The sequence below is a fragment of the Anarhichas minor genome, unplaced genomic scaffold (genome assembly GCF_050575085.1).
Source record: "Anarhichas minor isolate MPS153535 unplaced genomic scaffold, ASM5057508v1 ptg000071l, whole genome shotgun sequence".
Lineage (NCBI taxonomy): Eukaryota > Metazoa > Chordata > Actinopteri > Perciformes > Anarhichadidae > Anarhichas > Anarhichas minor.
The window spans coordinates 1,200,949-1,222,803 of record NW_027466517.1 but is presented as its reverse complement, the minus strand read 5'-3'; the positions used below and the strand labels follow the sequence as shown (position 1 = coordinate 1,222,803).

The 21,855-nt window shown below is 42.5% G+C and overlaps 1 protein-coding gene and 1 long non-coding RNA gene across 3 annotated transcripts; one reads left to right on the top strand and one right to left on the bottom strand.

The window, feature by feature from the left end:
• Nucleotides 1-469: 469 nt before the first annotated feature.
• Nucleotides 470-18,193, bottom strand: hdlbpa (high density lipoprotein binding protein a). 2 transcript variants are annotated; one of them, XM_076079353.1, is made up of 28 exons: nt 18,107-18,193; nt 15,869-15,940; nt 13,204-13,318; nt 12,937-13,103; nt 10,941-11,156; nt 10,644-10,850; nt 10,326-10,541; nt 10,017-10,223; nt 9,824-9,931; nt 9,618-9,722; nt 9,324-9,402; nt 8,552-8,691; nt 8,322-8,426; nt 8,119-8,232; nt 7,926-8,012; nt 7,699-7,830; nt 6,786-7,004; nt 6,172-6,393; nt 5,835-6,053; nt 5,570-5,708; nt 5,323-5,474; nt 5,134-5,238; nt 4,889-5,023; nt 3,786-3,929; nt 3,416-3,595; nt 2,385-2,501; nt 2,097-2,246; nt 470-1,999 (listed from the first exon to the last, which is right to left on the bottom strand). In XM_076079353.1, exons 3-28 carry the CDS (start codon nt 13,277-13,279, stop codon nt 1,910-1,912), a joined length of 3,831 nt encoding a protein of 1,276 aa, XP_075935468.1. In that variant the 5' UTR covers nt 13,280-13,318; nt 15,869-15,940; nt 18,107-18,193; the 3' UTR covers nt 470-1,909. The 2 variants fall into 2 exon arrangements, with proteins under 2 accessions (XP_075935468.1, XP_075935469.1); XM_076079354.1 differs by having other exon boundaries at nt 5,323-5,471.
• Nucleotides 17,216-19,771, top strand: LOC142935174 (uncharacterized). Its single transcript, XR_012947789.1, has 2 exons — nt 17,216-18,046; nt 18,135-19,771. It is a non-coding gene; the product is annotated as an uncharacterized LOC142935174 (long non-coding RNA).
• The last annotated feature ends 2,084 nt before the right edge of the window (nt 19,772-21,855 follow it).

Sequence of the window (21,855 nt, the reverse complement as noted above, 5' to 3'; positions counted from 1 at the left end):
GTTCCTGGATGGTTGAGGTCTCTCTCTCCATCTGTCACTCCTTTCTTTTTCAGCTTTGAATGATGTAAACTTTCTACAGCTCAAGTTCTGGCTGTAGAGCTTAATTTCTATCTTTTGCAACCTGGAGTTCTACGGAGAACTACTTTCTATACAGTACATGGCCACTTTTAAATTGATATTGGCCATTTGTTTTAATTCTCCAGATCTGCTTTGGAATGACTCGAGGAGCAATACATTTTAGGACTGGATTATAATAATGGCCTCTCCTCTAGCACCATCCTCAGGCCAAATAGAAGTCATGCAAGCCTTCAAACACTGAGATCCACTTAGTATCCATGACAACAGTATCACTGCCAGTTGCATCGGCTTTGCAACGTGCCAGATTGATTTGTATTCATTGTATGTGGATATATTCCACGATTAAACGAATAACATTGCTCTTTACAAAATAAATCAAAAGGAAGCGTCAGAGATTTTCAATTTTTATTGACTTTTTGGACAATTTCTTTTCCAGTGTCATCCGTAACCGTTCACTTCAATGGTATTTGCATAAACTTTCATTCAATGCTAGAAGGATAAAAACCAAGGTAGGCTGATGCAAGGTGCTCAATCAGCAGCTAGCAAGCTAAATCTGCACTCCTCAGCCCAAATTAAACTCATTAGGATAACTGAGGTGGGGGGGGGGGGGGGGGGGGTGTGGATCTCCAAGAGCTTTCACATGAGCGAACATACCTTTCCCCGTTGGCCATTAAAAATGCACCTAGACATCACCTCTACCTGGTTTGTATCTTTCCAACTGTAAGGCTGATAAAAAAAAAAAAGAAAAAAAAAAAAAAAGGGCCATTGCTATATAGAACAGAATAATCTGCATAGCAACTGGAAGACAAAGGGACTGGACACTGACCCACTACAGAGATGAGGAACACGGGACACCACTAGACACATAGTTGGCACGAGATGGTCTGCTGTTTTAGCTCACAAACACGGTCATATTTAGATTTTTGTATAGTGATTTACTTTTGAATGTCAAAAAAAAGAGAGAAAAAAAAAAAAGTTTCATTCAACAGTTAGTGTGAGGTTTGATACGTTGGAGCGCTAGGCCATAGTGTTGTAAGAAGTTTAGTTCGGGGCATGATCTCCAAGCATCTGGCAGTTTGAATGGGTGCCGTTCTGCGGCAGCGACGACGACGGCTGACCCCCCCCACGCCCCCCCTCCCTGTAAAGTTTGCCAATTCGTAAAGGCTACAAGGTACGTGCCACTACTCACAGAAGCACAGTTAACAAGCAAATGGAAAGATGCGACAACGAGGACGACCACTGCAGTGTGCTTGAGAGCTAACGACTGAAAACTCTCACTCGGCTACACGAGTAAAGCAGGCGGGGGGGAGCGGAGGGGGGGGGGGGGGGGGGTGAGGAGGGGTTTACTGAAACAGCTGGCCCCTCTTCGGTCAGTCATCATGTCAGAACACGTCACCAGCTGTAATTCATCCTTCACTCAAACCTGCAAAGGCAACTAAGAGAAGAGCAGCTCAAAAAAACTAAAACAAAATAAAACTCATGTCTGTCCACCGCTGAATTTGGTATAACAGTTCAAACCACGTCAGTCTCGTACAGACTGTATAGACTTAACCTTTTTTTTTTCTTTTTCTTTTTTTTTAAGCATTAAGAGAGCATTATTAAATGCAGATACAAAAGCTCACAAGTCAACTACAGGATCTGAAAGCACTTTTAGACTGATGAATCTGCGAGGGCAGGGCGGGATAAGTACACAGAGAAGGATGACATTCTCAGAACTGAAGACTCGTAGGGTCAGCGGTCAGTCCGGGTCAATAGGGGGGCGGGGTGGGGTGGGGCGATAGAAGGGAAGATTGTGTCCGGTTTAGTTCAGGCCCATCTGTAGCAGCATGGCTTAGAAGCGCTTGGGTCCCCAGGGAGAGCTCTTGGCTGCCACTGGGGCTCCAAAGCTGGGGAAATCTTCAGAGCTGCTCATGTCAGGGGCCTGAAAGTAAAAAACCAAACACACCAGGGTTAAGGGAGGAAGGTGAGATCGATTCTAATTTCAAACAGTGTCAATAAAAAAACAAAAAAACACTTACAATGCTCGCCTTCTCATTGCCAGTGGTCCAGGGAGCCTCCCTCACCACAAAGCCTTTGGACGGGCCACGTTGTTCATCCATGGCGGCAGCGCTTCCCCCGTGAGGCCTCATGTAAGTCATCTTCGACTCGTTCTCCGCAGCATCTGCCATCTGGCAAAAGCAGCACAGCAAAATGCATCAGTGATAAAAAGGGAAACGGCAAACATTACAGGCATATCTTATACCATCTGCTGTAAAAATAAAATAAAAAAGATAAAAATAGTTATCATGCATGCAAAAAACGCTTACGAATTCCTCTTCCAGGTTCAGAAGGTGGTCGATGGCTTCATCCACAAGCTCGGGGCGACCTGTGACCGTCACAAGGTTCGGGTCTGTAGCTCCACTCTGTGGAAACCTGAGATCAACCTGAAAGAGATGGACATGCCGAGCCCCGTCAAAGACTGGCTACTCTGAAGTGATAAAACGCAAAAAAAAGGGACGTAACATGATAAGAAATAAAACACACAAAAGGGGTGGCTCAAGGATAAGACCCAGCGGCGGGCCAAGAGGCAGCCCAGGACAGAGTAGCGCCGACTGGGATTTTTATTTTCTAGAAAAATATATCCAAGTTGCTCTCTCAGGTATCCCCCACCTAGGGGACCATCGTCACACAGAGCTGGGTCGTTGCCAAGCTCGTTCATGTTTAGCTGTTAGGAGTAGGGATTACAAGAGCCCCAATCCATCTAACTCAAACCAGAACTGAGGCCTGGCTCAGGCTAAAAGGTAGAGCCATGACACCATCATCATCTATAGGTCATCCATCATCTGCAGGTGTGAGCACAGATGGGATTAGATCAAATGGGATTTGGGTGAACCGTCCCTTTAATTAGGTCAACTTCTCTCCAGAGGAATGGAGATGATGGGAATTGTGTCCAGCAGTCTGAGCTGGGCAGAAGTTTATAATGTTATTTGATGATGTCAGCAGCTAATTTGCAGGGCGTGGTTATGTGCGTCTTAGCTGCATGCAGGTGTAGTTCTAGTTGTGAACGGTTGGTACTGAAAAATGACTGTTCCGACTTTATACTTTAAAAAAGGTTAATTTTTTTGTATGTTACAATCTAATAAAAGCTCCCTTTGAATTGCCATGTGGAGAAATAATCTGTAAGATTTTGCCCCCCCCCCCCCCCAAAAAATAAAAGAAAATAGGCTTATAAGTTATTAGTGGTGAACACAATGAAAGCTTGAAAAAACAACACCACAGCATCAGGTGTGCTACAGTCAGGCTTTTGGATTTCATGTGGTAATCCACCGATGAGCACGTTTCCTCTCAGCAGCCTCACCTTAAACTCGTCCATGATCTTGCGGATGCCCTTGCCGCGGGCTCCGATAATGCGGGCATGGACCCTGCTGTCCAGGGTGATGTCCTCCGAGATCATCTCCTCGAGCTCATCCACTAAAGCCTGGATGGCATCTCGTGCTGCTATGGCTTTGTGCTCATACCCTGTAATAGTAATCTGATCCTGTGGAGGAAAACGGCAGCAAATTCAACATGACTTACTCTGCCAGCATAAATTCTATGATAGTAACTACCATAGTTGTGATTAACTATTATTCTCATGAACCGGTCCTTTAGCACCACCTGCTGTGCTGATGGAGTACGTTCACCTTTTACCTCCAGTCTTTTTTTGATTAAAAATGAACTAAAGTTACCTGGTTTTCATCGTTCTTCTCTGGGAATTGGATGTTAACGTCGTGCTCAGTGCGGATGGTGGTGATGATGGCGCCCTTGCGGCCGATGATTTTGGGGTGATATTTGGGGTCCACAGTGATGGTCAGCTTGAAGCTCCTGAGTGCCTGTGGAGAGGTTGGTGGAAACGATACTCTAGGTTAGAGAACTCCACCGAGTTTGACACACACGACTCATTTCTACTTCAGCTGGAACTGGTGGGCAACCAACAATGGGAAAGAAAGTTCATTATTAATATTTAATATTTCTTTCCCGACTCAGTTGGCCTTTGAGGTAATCTCAAAGATAACTTAAGTGCTCCATGTATGTGAATGATCTACACTGAAGGACACTTCCACCAGAAAGATTCAGCAGAAGTGACTCCCCTCAGTAAACACCAGTAGAGATGCACCAATCGGAATTTTATTTGCTCATTCAGATTTCCTAAAATTCTGACCTGGCAACCTTTTGTATTTTCAATCACTGTCCCGAAGACTGATTTCAATGGTCCCAAAATCACTGTCAACTGTCAACAGTTCTAAATCGTATCCGTTAACTTTGTTATTGTCTGTACTGTGCTGGTTATTTGAATAAAACACAAAAAATGAATTGGACTCGATAATGATTAGAAATGTACGACTATTTCTATTTAAATATTTGCTTTGATGAAAACATGTTTTGGGGGGCATTAGCAGTTTTAATGGTGTATTACAAGCTGCTGATGTTATGAAGTTAAACAGGTCATAATTCCCTCTTGAAGATCTTTATGTACTGCTGTGAACACAACTGGATTTATTCAAGTTTCTCGCCTTAAACTACATTTTACAAGATTACATTGAACACATTATGATCGTATTAATCTACTTTAATACTCATTTTCACTAAACATAGACCTTGAACGCATCATAATAATCTCCATTAGCTGTTAGCTCCGATATCAGCAGGACTGTGCCTGATGTGAATGAATTACATTATAATAAGTGTCTGATATAGTTTATTGTTCCATCTCTACAAATTCTGAAAACACCGGCTATAAAAAAAAAAGGCTTAAAATCCCTCACTGTGAATACATCCACACAATACTAACCCGATCCTCCTGATCGGCCTGCAGCTCTCTGACGCGCTCCAAGAGGCCCTCTTTGGCGCGGTCGAGGTGATTGGCCAGGCCGCTGATGGCGATCTTATCAGACTGCTGCTCAGGAGCAGGCACTTGAATATTAACCTGGAGGAAGAAAGCAAGGTTACTCGCAGTTGACACGGGGATGCACAATGGGATTTTTGTGTGTTTTATTTTATTAATTTAGCTTCAAACTCAAAGTCTGTAACACACACCTCAAATTCATCCATCATCTTTCGAATTCCACTTCCTTTCTGTCCGATGATGTAGCGATGAAGCTCAAAAGGCACTTCCACCTCAATAGTGACAGGAACCAAGGCCTAAGGAAAGGAGACAGTTAGAGGAACTATTTGGAGAAATAATAATTATAATAAAAAATAATGAGCTCAGTTTTGAAAGCAGACCTTCAGTGCTTCCACGGCAGCCTCGCACCGCTCTTTGCGGCCAGAAATCACAATCACGTCACACTTTTTGGGCGCGTTTGGATCAACGGGCTCCTTCACTTCGCCGTTGGCCTCGCCGTTCTCCTGAATTGGGGCCTCCGCAGGAGGTGCTGCTATAAAAAAAAAAAATAATTGGACAAAGTTTGATGAGAACATTATGTAATTTAGGGACTCCATTTCAAAGTCTTCATGCGGATCGCGCGTTTACCTTGCGGGTCCTCGCGCTCTGGGAACTTGATCTGCACATTGTGATCTCTAGTGATCTGCTGGATCCGTGAGCCCTTGGGACCCATGATAGAACGGTGGAACTTCTGAGTGATCACACACTCAATGGTCACTTGAGCGTCCTGGAAAAGACCACGTTCAAATGGGGGGAGGGGGGGGGACATTGATTACATTTCAAACAGAAGAGAAAAAATAAAAATAAAAATAAAACACACAAAATAAAGGCCGTCTAGAGTGCATCTACTAACCAAGTCCTCAACGATCTCCAGCATGCGCTTTTTGGCTGCTTCCACACATTCTTTGGCTCCTTTCAGGGTGACCTTTTCGCTCTGAGTGCCCGTGCGAGGGAAGCTCACCATCACGCCACCATACTCATCGGCAAGGTCCCTGAGGACTTGGCCGCGGCGAGCCACAAAGTAGCGGTGGTGCTTTGGATCAACGGTCATATTGTCCTCGACGACATTGTCCTGAAACCAAAGAGTGAATACATTGTAAAAAATAAATAAAAATAAAAGGCGTCGTGAGAGAACTAAAGCCTAAATCTGCCGCCGTCCTGCCATGTTCAAAACTCATTTGGAGCCTCACCAGACTCCTGATGAGTTCCTCCAGCTCCTTCTGAGCGTCCCGTACGGCTTCTTCAGTGCCAACCACGGTAATGAGCTCCTGGTCTTGGTCTTCCGCGATGGGGAAAATGATCCTGGCCCCGGTGCTGTCGCGAACCTTGCGGATGTTTCCGCCACCTTTCCCAATGAGGAACTTGTGGTATTCCGGCTTGGCACGCAGCTCCGCAGTGTGACTCTTCGTTTGCTGAGGTAAAAATATGAACTCAATTATTTCTAGAACAAGAAATCGATCACAAGTCAACTCCAACTACAAAAAAGGTCGGCACAAAATATGCTTTTATGAACTTCAAAGTTAGAACGGATGGAAAACTCTGTCATGCTGTCGCTGATTTTAAGTTTGAATGGGCTTAACGTGATTTAATCTTGAGGGAGAGAAGTGCAGCAGACAAGCAAACCTTCATCTTGACTACAAGCGATGCACCAGCTCGTTTTGATTCCGACAGTGGAAAGGACACTGACAGAAGCTCTCAGCAGGTGGTAATGTATGATCAATGAGGCACAGAGGCCCTCCCTCTGCCTGACGGCTGACAGTTTAGCGAGGTCAACCGAAGTTCAGCTCGTCACATTTCTACAAACCTTCTCCTCTGCCAAGACGAGCAGTTGCTGCTTGGCCTTCTCCACCTCCTCCGCAGGGCCTCGGATGGTGACCTTATCGATCCCTGAGCCCTCAGTGGGGAAGTGGATGTGCACGCCGCCACACTCCTCCATGATGGAGCGCACAAAGCGGCCCTTCGACCCGATCAGGGAGTTGTGAAGCTTGGAGGGAATGCACACCTCCATCTCGGTGATGTTCGCCTGAGCACAGAGAGACGGTAATCAGGTATTTGGACCAGTGTTGATAGGTGTACAGAAAATATTGCAATCCCCTGCCGTTAAAAACTGTACGACGTTCCATTTAATTGGTACCGGAATGACAGTGTTCTAATAAGCGCGGTAGGCTATTTCCTAGGAGCTGCGTTGAGACAGCGGGGGAAGTGTGTGTGCAGAGTTCTGCGCAGCGGGCGGTTTTCACTTTGAAGTCAACTAATGAAATTGAAAAGAAACAAAAAAATAAACGATGTAGCTCTAAATACGACCGAATGTACCGATAAAATGAGATTCACCATCTTCTCTGAATCTGTCCAAGCATCTCCTGTAATCCGACAAACACATAATCCACCAAAGAGTATTCGTTTAAATATTATTTTACCCCGTTTCTCTGGAATGTGAAACGGATGCTAAAGAGAAAGCAGTCTGGTTCACAAACACCACGTCGACACAACACAGCGCTCTCGACAGTCACTGTGGTGTCTTACTGATTTCTGCAGCTTTTATTCCATTACTTTTCCTCATGTTTTAGGTTTCGCTGTGGTATCGTTTCAGTATCTGTATCCAGATATTCATGCAGGGTATCGTATCGAAGTCATCGTGACGACACTAATACGACGTCGATTCAGACCAGTCTACCAAAGCTTTGGAGCGACCGATATACGTGCACGCCCGTGCTTACCAGCTCCTTCTGAATGGCCAGGATGCGAGTTCGTGCGACCTCGCAGTTTGCCTTTTTGCCTGTGATGACGATCATCTCGGAGTTGCTGTTCTCAGCAGGCAGGTCAATTTTTGTGCTGGTTTCCTCCCGAATCTAGAAAGCGAAAGGAAACGTATCGTTCAAGTCAAACGTGGGACACCTCCAAGACCTCGTTGACCTACATGAATTCTCTTTTAAATATACAGCACCTTCTTGATGTTTGATCCTCCTTTTCCAATTATGTTTCTGTGGAACTGCTTGAAGATGGGGACTGAGAGACAAAAGCCGTTCTCCACCTGACAAAAGGAATCCCTGAGAGTTAACGTTCATGGACGCCAAAACAAACCAACCTTTTAAAATACCCGTCTATGGCAGATAACCCATGTAGGAGAAAAGACTTACCATTTCAGCCACTATCTTCTGCATGAACTTTGCGCATTTTTCAACCTCATTCCGTGGGCCCCTAAGTTGAACAATGTCACTTTTCTGTGCTGGATCGGGGAAATTGATGATGACCTGGAAGAAATGTGGTCATGGAGTTATTAGGGTACATTTAATGTACAGACAAACCACCACCACCACCACCACCAACGTTACCAACTCACCTCTGGGAATTTGTCCCGCACTTCTTTGATCTTCTCCCCTTTTTGGCCAATGATGGCTCTATGAAAACGCTGTTCAATGATCAGGTCCTTTGTACGCTCATTCTCCTGCGATAGAGAGTGAGAGAGTGTGAGAGAGCGAGAGAGTAAGAGAGAGAGAGTATGATGGTGTATTTAGCGACGGCACATCAGGATCCAATTTGCAGCATCTTGCCTGTGAATGTTGTACTCACCATGCGTGTCGTAAGCTCCAACAGCTCCTTCTTGGCCTCCTGCACACCCTGGGGATCCCCCTCAATACGGATCACGGTGCTCTTCTCGTTGTCGGGGGGGATGCGGACAGTCACCTTGTGCAGCTCTTTGATGCGGTTGACTATAAATAAAATCAATAAATATATATGGCTTGAGAAGGACGCCGATCAAGTTTTTGTTGCACTTTGCAAAATGATGATGCGCATCATGATCACAGCAAACTAATCTGAACAACAAAGTATTCTTTATTATTATTATTATTATTATTATCATGTTTGACCATTAGCACAATAACTAATGCATTTGTATTTTTTTTAAATACAGTAAGGAGGGAGTTAAAAATAAATATTTCATAACTCGTTTTATATTTAATTTAATATGCATTCATTTATATTTCCTGATTACTGGCATGACTGACTTATTGAATGAATGCGAAATTGCTGAACACATTCACCAGAGGGTGGCTTTTATTTTGAAGACAGTTCTTAGACGGTCTAACTGTAACACCAAGTATAAATACGTGGTGCAAAAAAATAAAAACATGGCGGCTGTCGTGTGCCCATCTTTTTCCAATGGAGGCTGGCATTTCCAATCACTGCATCCGACCTCAACTCGTATAAACTCGCTTTGGCGCTTCACTTCTTTCGCCGTCTCCAGGCTACAATATGTAGAGTATGTTCAATATATCAACAACCCCGAGTTGCACTGTTGCAATTTAATACACCAGCGCTTTGACAACAACACAGTACTTACTGTTAACGCCTCCTTTTCCGATCAGGTGTCTGTGGAATTTGGGATCCACACTGATCTCGGTGAAGTCCATACGATTCACCTTTTAACGGTGAAAGTAGAGAAAAACATGAAAATCACTGGAATATATCAACTGTAGCTTGCAAGTGTTGTCAAAGGTGCGTTACGCTACACAATGCTGGTCCTCCTTTTACACAACCTACTTTGTAGCACATGACTGTGACATTAAAAGAAGCCTTTTGATTGTCAATCAGGCTTTGTGTCTTGATACAGTTCGATAGTTAACCAGATACTCACCAAATCTGTAACTATGATTTCAATCTGGCCCTGCACCATCTGCACGTCTTTGGTGGGACCCTCCAGGGTGATCTTATCTTCTCCCTCAGTGAACTCGATGTGCACCTGGATGCAAAATTCATGAAAAAAATAAGTCACAAATTAGAAAGAAAAGTGTATTTAAAAATGTTGGCGTAAAAATAAAATAAAATCACAATTCAACAGACCTTGGGCATTTGTTGGGTAATCTTGGCCAAGTTCTGCCCTTTCTTGCCAATAATGAAACGATGAAGCCAAGAAGGAGCTGTGACCGAGGAAACATTGTAGCTGTTTGCCTGCGAAGGGAAACATGCACTTTAAGTTACTTTTTTCATAAACAATAAACCACGTCAAAGGGTCGTATTTTCTAAAGTTCCACACCTTGGCGTAAACTTCAGTGAGGGCCTGACCCAGACGGTCCGGCTCCCCGCGAAGGATGACAGTTTCGGAGCTGCTGTCAGACGGTGGGATCTCGACAGAGACGCCAGTTTTCTCCAGGATCTCTTGCAGGGTGTTTCCCTTGGGGCCAATCACATACTTGTGCTGAGACTTCTTCACCTCCACCGCAATAGTGGTGGTGCTCTTCTTCTACGATAGAGGAAGAGAAAAAAAAAAGTTAGTCGAGCAGGGAATTGGTGTGATCTGTGCCAACGCTCGCTTTCCTCGCAATCGTTTGGATTTCAACGTTACCTTTTCTTCATAAACCTTCTTGATCATTGTCACAGCAAGAGCCACCTGCTCCTTTTCCCCAGTGATAACAATCTCCGTCTTGTTCACACTCGGAGGGGGGACATTGACACGGGCACCGGTCTCCTGCATCATCTCTCCTACCAGCTTGTTGAAGGGGCCGGTGATGAACGGGTGGTACACCTTGTCAATGTTCACTCTCTCCACAGCACGCTTGTCCTAAAAAGAGCAAGAGGAAAAAAAAAGACAATAGATCCTAAAACTGCGATATGAGGGACGTATGTTAACGGAGCAAGTTGACCGTCTCAGGAGACACGTTACCTGCTCAGCAGAGATCAACAGGATCTCATGCTTGGCCTTCTCCAGGCCCTCCTTGGTACCAGAGATCTTGATCTGGTTACTGATGTCGTCGGGTCGTGGGATTTGGATTTTGGTGGCAGTCTTGAGCTCCAGCTCCTGAAGCTTCTCCCCGTTTTTGCCGATGACAAAGCGATGGTGCTCCTTGGGGATGGCAACAGTGGCTGAGGCCTGTCGGGGTTAAAACGGACAGTTGGCGCCATTGTACTCTACCATTAATACTGCGTACAGTTATCACAGACAAGAGACGGATCTCCTGACCTGAGTCTGCAGTCGGGACACAATCTCCTTGCGGGCCTTCATCACGGCATCCACCTTTCCAGAAACCATGATGGAGAGACCCTGATCTTTTGCCAAGGAGAGTTCCAGGTGGGCTCCGGTCCTGTGCATGATGTCCACGCAGACCTTCGCTTGGTCACCTTCCCCAAACTGGTTGAGGTCCTTGTACTTACGCTCCTCTAGCGGCACATGGAAAACCTGGTTGTGGAAAAAGAAAAACATCAATTTGATGTGATGAACAATTGTTACATCAGAATAAATTGCTTTGATAGGACTCAAAATAAATCGGGACCCATTGGCACCGAAAACAAAAACAGTTTGAAACTGTGGACTACAGCCACCCCTTGCACATGCATGCAACATACACACACATTGTAGGGTACAAGCATGAGCGAATGGGTTCTATAAACTAACTCACTGTCCTAACATCTTCTTATTCAAGTTCTCTGAATGTCCCAGTGGGACATTTCTAGGTATTTCTCACTGCCTTTGATCTTGAATAGGAAAGCCAAGCCTAACCAAAACTAAAAGACAAGCCTAACCAAATCTTTTTGATTTTTAAAATGACACTATTAAACTGCTAACAGCAGAGAGTCTGCTCGTCTTTCCCAATCGTGTTTTAGCTCGGTAAAGCTAGTAAATTGGTCAAATGTTCGGTCTGCCTCACTTTACTGAAAGTTCAATCAAACAGTGATTTCTTTTATTTAGTTTTGGAGGCCTGAAAAAGTATCCAAGAATTAAAAAGGTGAAACCGAGATATCATAGAAATGAATGTAGACCTTTGATCGTCCGGACTAGGAACCACTGGAGTATGCTAGAGGCACATGTCAGCGTACTGAATGCTAAACATTATTTTATCCTAATATTTAGTCAAGAGGCCTTTTTACAGCAGATATTTTGGCATGGCAGTGATTTATAACATTAACCAACACTACATCTCATTCCGTTCCAGGGCCCTGGTGTTGTGTGGGCGGGCTCACTGTCACGGCATACTGCTTATAGCTGGAGTTAATATTATTGCACCTGTGTTTTTCCTGCTATTTCAAGCCAAAACGTCTGCAGTGGAAAAGGCGTATTTGGCTAAAAAGTAGGAAAATTGATCAGTTTTCACAATAGGGATTCACTAAAAAATGGCTTGTAGTTTTGTAGAGTTCTTGTAAAAAAAAAAAAAAGACACGTATGCATTAAAATCACACATATTAAAGCATGTGTAGTACACAAACACAGGCTGCCTGATTAACCCTTTTCTCTGGACTATGAGGGGCGTATACAGACTGTGCTAACTCACCCTGTTAGGCAGCTCAACTTACAACTTTTTACCCCCTTCCTTGTGGATGAATCTGGATTTTGGTGAGCTCATAATTCCTGGAACCCTTCTGCCCACCTTCAACCTGAGGAGAGGTCTAATCAGCCAGATTAACTAAAAACACCTGTGTTGGTACGCCCGTATTAATACATGGGAAAAGTTCCAGGTAATTTTAGTCCCGGGACTACTTTTCAAGTAAACTACACGGTTCCTTCTGCCCGTTGTTGTCGGCCTTTCCATAGCGGTCTAAAGTCCTGCAAAGATTAGGCAAATTAGTCCGCCGACTTCTGAAAAAGCAACATGGCATGGGGGCTGCTGGTGGTCACAGGGTGAACACACTCTGCAGTGTTCAACTAAAAAAAATAAATGTCTCACTGCGACAACACTTGCATAGTATTTACTGCTGCAGAACATAACGCTTTCTCTCATTCACAACACCACCAAGCTCTCTCTCTCTCTCTCTCTTCTACCGCTCACCCAAACTCACTTTCTTTTTCTCTCCCTCGTTTGTTAAAGTTTTCTGATGTTTTCTGAGACATTTATAAAAAAAAATTTTTTTTAAATAAAATAAAATAAAAAGTCCAACCTCAATCAGTGAATTTCAAAACATATTCATACAAAAGCTAGCAAACCTTTCAGTTCATGTCTTGGTAACTTTGAAAAGCGTTCTACCTGGGTGATAACAGAAGACTTGAGAGGTCGGATCTTGGATGTCCAGGCGTTGGTAGTTTCCTGGGTCCCCTCAGGTGAGGCCGCCTTCTCGGGCAGAGGCGGGAAGGCGTCCTTGTAGGTAGGAAGCGCATCCTCTTCCTCTTTAGCACTGGGTCCTGCCCCAGCAGCTGAACACAGACAAAAAAAAAACACACTCATGAATCCATTTACGGCTCTTAGTTTGCATTTTACAAAATCAAGCGCAACCTTAAAACTCCAAACACTCACCACCAATCTGCTCTGGGCGGAGCCCACTGCGGTGCTCATTGAAGCTTTCCTGCGTTAGTACAGCGACTGAGCTCATGGTCAAAATCCCACGTTTACACTGAGTCCGAGTGTGCCACTGGAAGGACAGGAAGCATTATTGTTATTAAAGGGTTTGACAACAGGAAGCGCATAGTATTAAGACACTTATTTTCTAAATCAGCTTCTCACTATGAGTGATGGGGCAGATTAGCAAAGTTTGATTAATAAACTTGTGTTAAATACCCAAGGACTGTTTTTAAATAAACAATCAAAGAGAAATGCTCAAGAGGAAACCATGCAACCAAGAGCAACCATGTTTTCAGGAGCTTGAACAAGACTTTGAGAACGTACAGTATGTCGTTTTTCCTCCATCTTGTTACAAGCTTGTTACATAAATGTAAAATAGAAATTCACACAGTTATGAATGTTTGGCGTCAGTCTAAACTACACAGCAACTTGCTTCACATCTAAGGGATCGATTAACACTCGTCACTGCTCTTATTTGTGTCGTGTTCTTGCACATCTGGGACACATTAACACGTTGTAATCGCTTTGTACAGGTTTCGCACAACAGAAATAACAGCGACATAGAAGTATGATCGGCTCCTTATTTAATTCACAAATTGAGTTTGGCAAACACTCATTTGTCATAAAAACTAGATAACAGAAAAAAAAGTGTCACATGCACAGGTTAAGCATGTTATACAAGCTTATCAGAGGCGGACTTTGGGATTTTCACCATTATCTGATCTTCCTTCGTCAAAAGAAAACGTGTCTCTCACAGAATAACCACACTTCTTCTTGTCACATTAGCATGTTAGTCCTGTGTTAAAGTATGCCGAGACTGATTGGTGAGTAAATAGATAATGCTTTAGCACCACAAAAGAAAAGACAAAAATAAACACTGGTGTGGGCAGGGCCACATCTACAGGACATTTTGTCTCTCTGCAAGAAACCAGTTTGTCTTCTGTTGTGACCGTCTTTGTCCAGTGCTATTCTAAGAAGTGTAACCTAGTGAGTTGGCTCCAGGGTTAAGAGGATTTTTTCCCCCACTGACCCTAGTGTATGTCCATGTTGGATAGGATTAAAGCAAAAATCCACCAACAGGAAACTCCGATGTCCTGTCTAGGGTCTTTGAACAGAACTCTTTCAAGGAAAGAAAGCAAGCACAAAGCATAACATCTCATCTATGACATATTTCCTTTTTCAAAAGAGACCTACAGATTTCTGACTTATACAAAGCTGGCTGTGTTGATTGAGTTCCATTAACAATTATTTTTGCTCTGCAAAGTTGGAAACAAACAAACAAGTGCTCTGATTACAGCATGACACCACTTCACTGTCAATAATGAAACTGAATACATCATCGGGAGTCACTGCTCTGTTTTTCTGGCTAGCAAAGAAAGTTAAACCCCGGCCAACCAAGAGCAGAGGAATGTGAATTGTTTTACGGTGGATTTTTGCCCCCAAGCACGCCTGAAATTCATCTGAAAGCACGGAGAGACTCCCAGATGTCACAGATAACTTGTTGATATTAAAAGAGTTTTCTTTCCATAGACCAGGCAATTAAAGGAAATTGACTTGGAGCCTTAACATGGCAGTCGTTGGTTTAGCAGGCAGTTTCCCCCCCTACACTTTTCAGACCACCCTTTCAGTGGCCTCTTCCTTGTCAGGCTTCATAAACTTAAGGCTGCTCTCTGCCCAGCACTCATTACTACTTGCAAACCCTGTTGCCAAGTCAAGTGTGCGAATATCCTTCATTTAAACATTAAATCAAACACTTAGTATGGATTTCATTATTGCGCGAGCATGCAAACAACTAATTGGATTTTGGAGGTAGGCCGTCCCCGCCTTGTTGGCATTTTTGTGGCCAGAGAAAGTGCGTAGCATGTCGAAGTCATCCACATGGGGGTAAACGAAGCCCGCCAATGCTAAACAGACTCAGTTACATATTTGCTTATTGCAAATTACTCAACAGGTATTTGCTTATTAGGTGCATATTCTAACTCAATGTGTCAATATCAGCGAAAAAAAATAAAAAATAAAAAAAGGTTTGCAACACACTTAATAGTGAATCGTGGCTTTTCCAGAACAGGCCAGGTGTATTAAGAGACTGAACATAAAACAATGTCCTTTGCGGCCGGCTTTAAATTGAATAAATACCCTAAAAAAGTGGACGGGATGTTGAGTACTAAGAGTCCAGAAAATCCATTTTACGTCAAGTTAAAACAGCAATTTCTTTCATGAATTACAATGCTCGATAGATACTAACGGACTGTGGGATTAAATAAATTGAGTCTTTTTCACATCATGGCTACGTTGCTCAGCTTGCTTTTGGAGATCCAGCATCCCCTGTGGGCTAAACTTCATCTGCTAACAAGTGAAGTACAAGGCATGGCGGACTACTCTGAGTTTCCATGTATGAAGGATAAACTGGTGCTAAATGTCAGTGAGAAAACGCTGTACGGCCAAAGTGCTGAAGCTTTCTACTCCACAATCCTAATTATACTTCTTTACTACGGGGCCAATCTTCAAGCTGCGGTTGGGGTGGGTGGAATCCCATTTAGGGTAAACAAAACGGTGCGCTGCGGATAGCTGAAGATGATATTAGTGACAGCAATTTACAATGCGAATAGTTTTAACTTACCAGCTAATTGGTCAGTTACCAGATAATCCGTCCTGTAAAGATGCAATTTCCCGTCAGCCTGCCAGCTTTTGCCTAAAGACCACAAAGAAAAAAGGGATCAGCTGCATTGCAATACCCAGGATGGCATCTTAGTTTCAAAGACAGATAAAGAAATAATTATTTCAAGAGTCTCTTCAAAAACTATGCACAGACTGGCTACTACAGGGTAGAAAAGATTATTCTCAAAAATATCTGTGTGATCAATTTGAATTATTGCTTATGTGTGTATCATGTCCCATTAACTAAAAACTACTAAAAATGGTTAATGACATTATAATGGCAGATTTTCTTTCTACAACAGTTATTAGTTACACAGCTAAAACTCATTAAATGGAAACATCAGGCAGGAAATAAAAAGTCAGCATCACTCAGAGTGTTAAAGTAACTTGTATATATTTTTAAAGTAGGGCTTCTAGTAAGACCAGCAGGAAAAAAAATACTTCCAAAATACTGCCACCATAGACAACTGAAACCATCCAGAAATGAAAGAGCATTCAGATAAAGTTGAGGCCAAGATGGGCATTACTGAACTCCAGTTAAGTATCACTCTCCTTGACAAGCATCTGGATTCTATAATTGGACACTGTCCCATCAGACAGAAGGACAGACCTGGCAATTAATGAAGCTGCTGTGGGTGAACCAGGTAAATAGGCCATTACTCTCTTGTGTAAGAACCACACTATATGTTTCTAATTGAAAGGGTTTGATCAATAACGGCTGTGTAGTTTTGACATGGCATGCCAATTTGTGCTAAAGTCATTAAAACATCTGCATTTATTCTACTAGTTTGCCACTGGCGAAACCAACTGTGCTCTCACTAAGGTCTGCACATGTATGTCAAGGGGAAAGAGACCCATTTAAGCACACGTAGTACTTATAACGTAAGCATAATGAAGATATAACGTTAACTAACCAACTCGTAATATTAGTAACGGTATTTTGTGTGGCCTAGTAGTGTTAGCACAGGCAACAAAACACGGCCTGTTCCCTTTAACACCAGTAAAACAACAAATATTGTTACTGGCCATGTCTACACCAGCAGCAGTCAGTAAATAGAGACAGTAACTCCATGGCTTAAAATGACACGTGTGAATTACAACACAACGATGCCAGTTTTTTTTGTCTTAACTAACGTTACCATGTCAAGGACGCATTTTACGTATGAACTGGGGACTAATAACTACATTAGTCAGGAGCTCCATAAACTCATTAAAGCCCAATCACACAAAGCGGTCAACCAACGTAGCAAAATACATCGGCATATTATCTAACCGACGAGGTCACTAAATGTGCTGCTCAAGTTAACGCTGACGTGCTCGTCCTGCTGCTAGTTACATTTGCATTAACGTTAGCTGCAGCATGGCCACTTTAGCGCCTATATAATGTTATACACAAATCCCAGATTAAGGGTTTAAGTAGCTGGTTAGTGTGGGTGCTAGCTAACACAATATCAAGTTAACGATGTGGCTGACAGTTGCCAACGACACATTACAGTGTGTGCTAGCTGCCGTCATGTTGGCTAACGTCGAGTGACCGGTAAAATGTACTGAAATCGAGATGAACTAACGTGAACTCAACTCCCAGGGATGCCAATATAATGTCGGATGTTCAGCAAATATGAGAACATCTTCGTAAAAGTGCCATCTTCAGTAACAAAATCACTGTGGCGTGGATTACTAGCTCCAAACCCTAAGCTAGCGCTAGCTAGCAAACTTGCTAAAAACTTTGACTGTGCGACTGTGACACGTAGCTCCTCGGCTACATGTAGCTTGGCTCTCTCAAACAGCCCTACACACAACTTCAAGCTGTGCCTTAGCCAGCTAATGGTATTAAGCTAACGCGGATTGAACATGTAAGCCGTATAATAACTCTGTCATATTCATACACGGGGGTTGGATCTTTTTTTAATATACATTAGCCAACGCTAACACGGTCGTAAAAAGTACAAGTTGAAGTGTAGCATTAGCCAGCGAGCTCATGTTAGCTTACAGTCGGTTCTACTAGCTCGCTAAGTCCACGTAGGCATACAGCTGAGCAGAGGAGAAACGACACGGAGTCAGGCCAGAACACACTGTAACGTCCAAGGTTCACCAACAAACTGTCTCTCCAACAAGTACCACTCCGCCATGTATAGTACAGGTGAAGGTCCTATGTAAAGGCAATACAGTCATATTCAGGAGAAAACAGTGGAGTACTTACTTATTTTATGTTCTCGTGTGCCCTGAAGGTGCAGGAGCTGAGATGAAATTCCACTGGCGAGAAGGTGGGATTGAAGGCTGACGGATATATACCAGTGCCGCCCACCAATCATATCCTCCAACGTCACGTCAAAGAGTCCGATTACAAATACTTTATTTTCATATCCAAGACTTACAGACTCATGTACAACTTCAGCTCTTTGTTTACATAGCATAGTAAAATGAGCCGTCAGATAAAATGTGGTTAACGTTGTTTCCCTTGTTAAGCCTGGGCTGGATCAGGGGTGGATTAAAATCATGTCCAGAGGACAGTATTCATGCTCAAAAAAGACCAGATGAGGTGGCAAATTCATTCTTTACTTACTATTAATCACACATTTCAACATGGGAAAATTCCTCAATGTCTTTTCACTCTTTAGTGGGATCAGATAAAGGATGAGCCCGCACCAATCCTCCTTCACTGCTATCCCTTTTTAATGTTATGAAGGTAGGCTCACAATGCTGTTGCCGTGAATTGTGAGAGAGCAATATGCACATGCCAAACAATCCTGCAGCTATCTTGGAGGACAACATAGGCATGTGCAGAAACACTTCCCCTTATACAAGTTCAGGGAGGCTGCATTCTCAGGTCATTCCTCAGCTAGCTGTTTATGGATATACTCCAGCACAAAGTAACAGAATCCACAGTTTACAGCCAGTGGACTGCGAAACACACAAATACAAATAAATGCACCTTGTAATTGAGCTCAAAGCATGCTACGAGGGACAAAAGTCATGGATGGATTAGTGACTGGCGGCCCCCTTGACCTTCATCTACAAAATGTCACTCAAAGAGACACATACCAACCAGATGAAGACTCAAAACAACCACAAAGAGACACATAACGACTGCAAAGAGACACATAAATACTTCATTGAGACGCAAAGAGACTCAAAATGACCTCAACAAGACACAAATCGACTACAAAGAGACACAACATAATAAAAAAGAAGTATGAAGTCTGTGTGTCTTGCAAGATATGTAAGAGAGGTGTGTCTGTGCCCAGAGGCCCACTGTCTCATAATCCAACCATGATTAAAGTCAATTCATTCTGATCAGAAATCTTAAAAATGACAGAAAAAAATCCATCTGTTGTCCATGTGCAGAAGGAAATCCTTCAGAAATTCTTTTATCAGGATGCAAATTTGAAGCTGGATTCCCAAACACAAAGAAGAGATTGTTATGCAGTAATATGTGTAACATAACATGAGACTGTAGCTACACATCACTTCTTAATGAAGTGGAGACGTTCATACACAAAGATTATGTAGGCTAATACAAATTCCAAGTGTTATTTCAAATTTCCAGTTCAGTTTAATTGAAGTTAAATCAATTTCCTGAAATTCTTTTTTGAGATACTAACTCAAATTTTCACTTGGTAGATTTCTTCTGCAACATTTAGATGCACTGCATGTCCTACAGTGGCAGGTGGAGTTTGCTCAGTTTGACAGCTGATGAGGGCCATGAGATGACACCGAAAGCTCCAGAAGAAATGTAATAACGACCTTGAGATTGTAATAATATTTTGTCAAGTCAAGAATGAACCTTACAGCTCACATTCAATCATTTTGTGCTAGAAGTTTTATAGATGTGCTACAATCTTATTAATAAATGTTGATTGAACAACTTTGGCTAATACCCTACCCTAGACTTTCTCTAAATCCACCAATTCTGCAATGATGACTGTAACATACTGGAAAGCATCAATTTACTTTTTATTATTTATAATTCTATTTTTGGGGACATCAGTACAGTGAAACCAGAGAGGGGATACACAGAGGGTGAACAAAATCCACAATAACAATCTTCAAAATACTCTGTCATGATCACTTTGAGGTGAAACAGTTTTAGAGAGGTAAGCTACTTTTTTTTTTGCTCAGTGGTCATTATAATATAATGGATATAGTAGCACCATAGTCTACTCTACAGCCTCAAAACGTTCCAGATAGACGCCTCTCTAGAAACAAATGCTAGAAACAAATGTTTATAACAAGACTGTTGTACTAATGCGCATTACAGCGCACATGTGTTGCTCTTAGAGTATCCACCCTTAAGCAAGCATTGATATTCTGACTGAAACACACATCAACCAGACTAATGTCATCACACCACTGTGAGGAGGACCAGGGCCCTTTGAAGATAATGCCCAATGATCAAATCAGTCCAGACTCCACGATTGGATACCATCTGTATATTTCTCCTGAATGATCAACAGCAGAAAATAAAGAATGAGAAAAATCTGCTAAATGCAAAGAGGAAAACAGCAAATAGAAGCAACAATGTGCTGACAGAAAAACAACCATGATGCATTTGTAACTACAAATCAGGCGAAGACAAAAGTTCAACGACACATAAGTACATTTTGACAAGTGCGTCATGTGATCATCTATCAACATGGCCGGAAAGGATGAGCGCTGTGTTTGCAGGAATTAAGCAGATAAGGAGTGCCGTGATGGACCAATGACCTCGCTGATGCCCTGCTTTCATCCCACTGCATGCTGGGAAAGATTCCACTCCTTGGCCCTGAAAAACAAATTGGCAGGTGAAAACAATGAATTATGAGATGATATGATGAATCAATGGACAATAACACCCCTCTCCTGCAGATTACATAGAATATTTCTCCATGTCATCTAAATATATCACATTGTCAACTGTAATCCAGAAACACTTTAGTTTACCATATAGGCCAGATGAACACTTAATCATATCATATATAAAGTAAGAATTACAAAAGATATTTCCCTTTTCTTCACATCAAAAACATATTTTTTTGATTGATTGATTGATTTCTTTTTTTTCCGTGTCATGCACATAGCAACACCAACCCTCATAGGTTTATGAGACACCATAAATACAGGTTACTTCACCGCTCGGTCTTAAAGAAAATATTCTGCTTTCTCTCCCAGGCCTGGCAAATAACATCTGCTACATAAAAGGTTCCTTTCCTGAACCACTACTCAAGTTTTTTGGAGTCATCCAGCCAAAAGAAATCAACATAAATGGAAGTAATTTTGTTAAAGAGTACTACATCCCTCATGTCCTTGTAGACAGGACAGTAAAACATAAAGTGCACCTCGTTCTCAATTTCACCTCATATATATAATAGTCATTGATTTTACACAGTAAGATGTTTTTCAACATATCAGCAAATATTAGAAATACACAAGTGCCTTTATTAAGATATGTGTACGAAACTAATATGTCTGCTACATGGTTGCACATATATGAAAAAAAAAAAAAGTACAAATGCAAACATATATAGTCCATTATCTATTATATTATGTATGGGGTCTATTTTACTACAGATTTGAAGTATAGAAGACAGCAGGGGGCGCTCCTTCACAGCGTCAGAAATCACTTTTTTTCCTGCTCGTGATAAAGTTCATTCTGATTCTTATCCTACAAAAAACGCACCGACGTGCAAATATATGCATCACATTCCTCATGATTGATGTAAACAAGCTCTGATATATAGTCTCGTGACGCACGCACTGTTACCTAATGTGCCAAGAGACCAAACGTGTACTTTATTTAGTGATTTTGGAAGGTTACAGAGAAAAAACCTACATCTACTTCGTTTTATCTACGGGTCAAAGTGTAGCCCAAACTTAAATAACGGCTGTTTTGCTCTGTGAGTCAAATCAGATAAAACGAATCAGATAAAACTATATTTTCCATAAATTTCCTTCTGGGTGTCGACAACCACC

What these genes read in the sequence shown, in the direction of transcription:
- hdlbpa (XM_076079353.1), bottom strand. Translation starts at nt 13,279, where the DNA reads ATGAGCTCAGTCGCTGTACTAACGCAGGAAAGCTTCAATGAGCACCGC. An exon ending in CCGCCCAGAGCAGATTGGTG is followed by an intron (nt 13,104 to 13,203) that starts GTGAGTGTTTGG and finishes GTCTGTGTTCAG; the next exon opens with CTGCTGGGGCAGGACCCAGT. An exon ending in AGTCTTCTGTTATCACCCAG is followed by an intron (nt 11,157 to 12,936) that starts GTAGAACGCTTT and finishes TTCCACAACCAG; the next exon opens with GTTTTCCATGTGCCGCTAGA.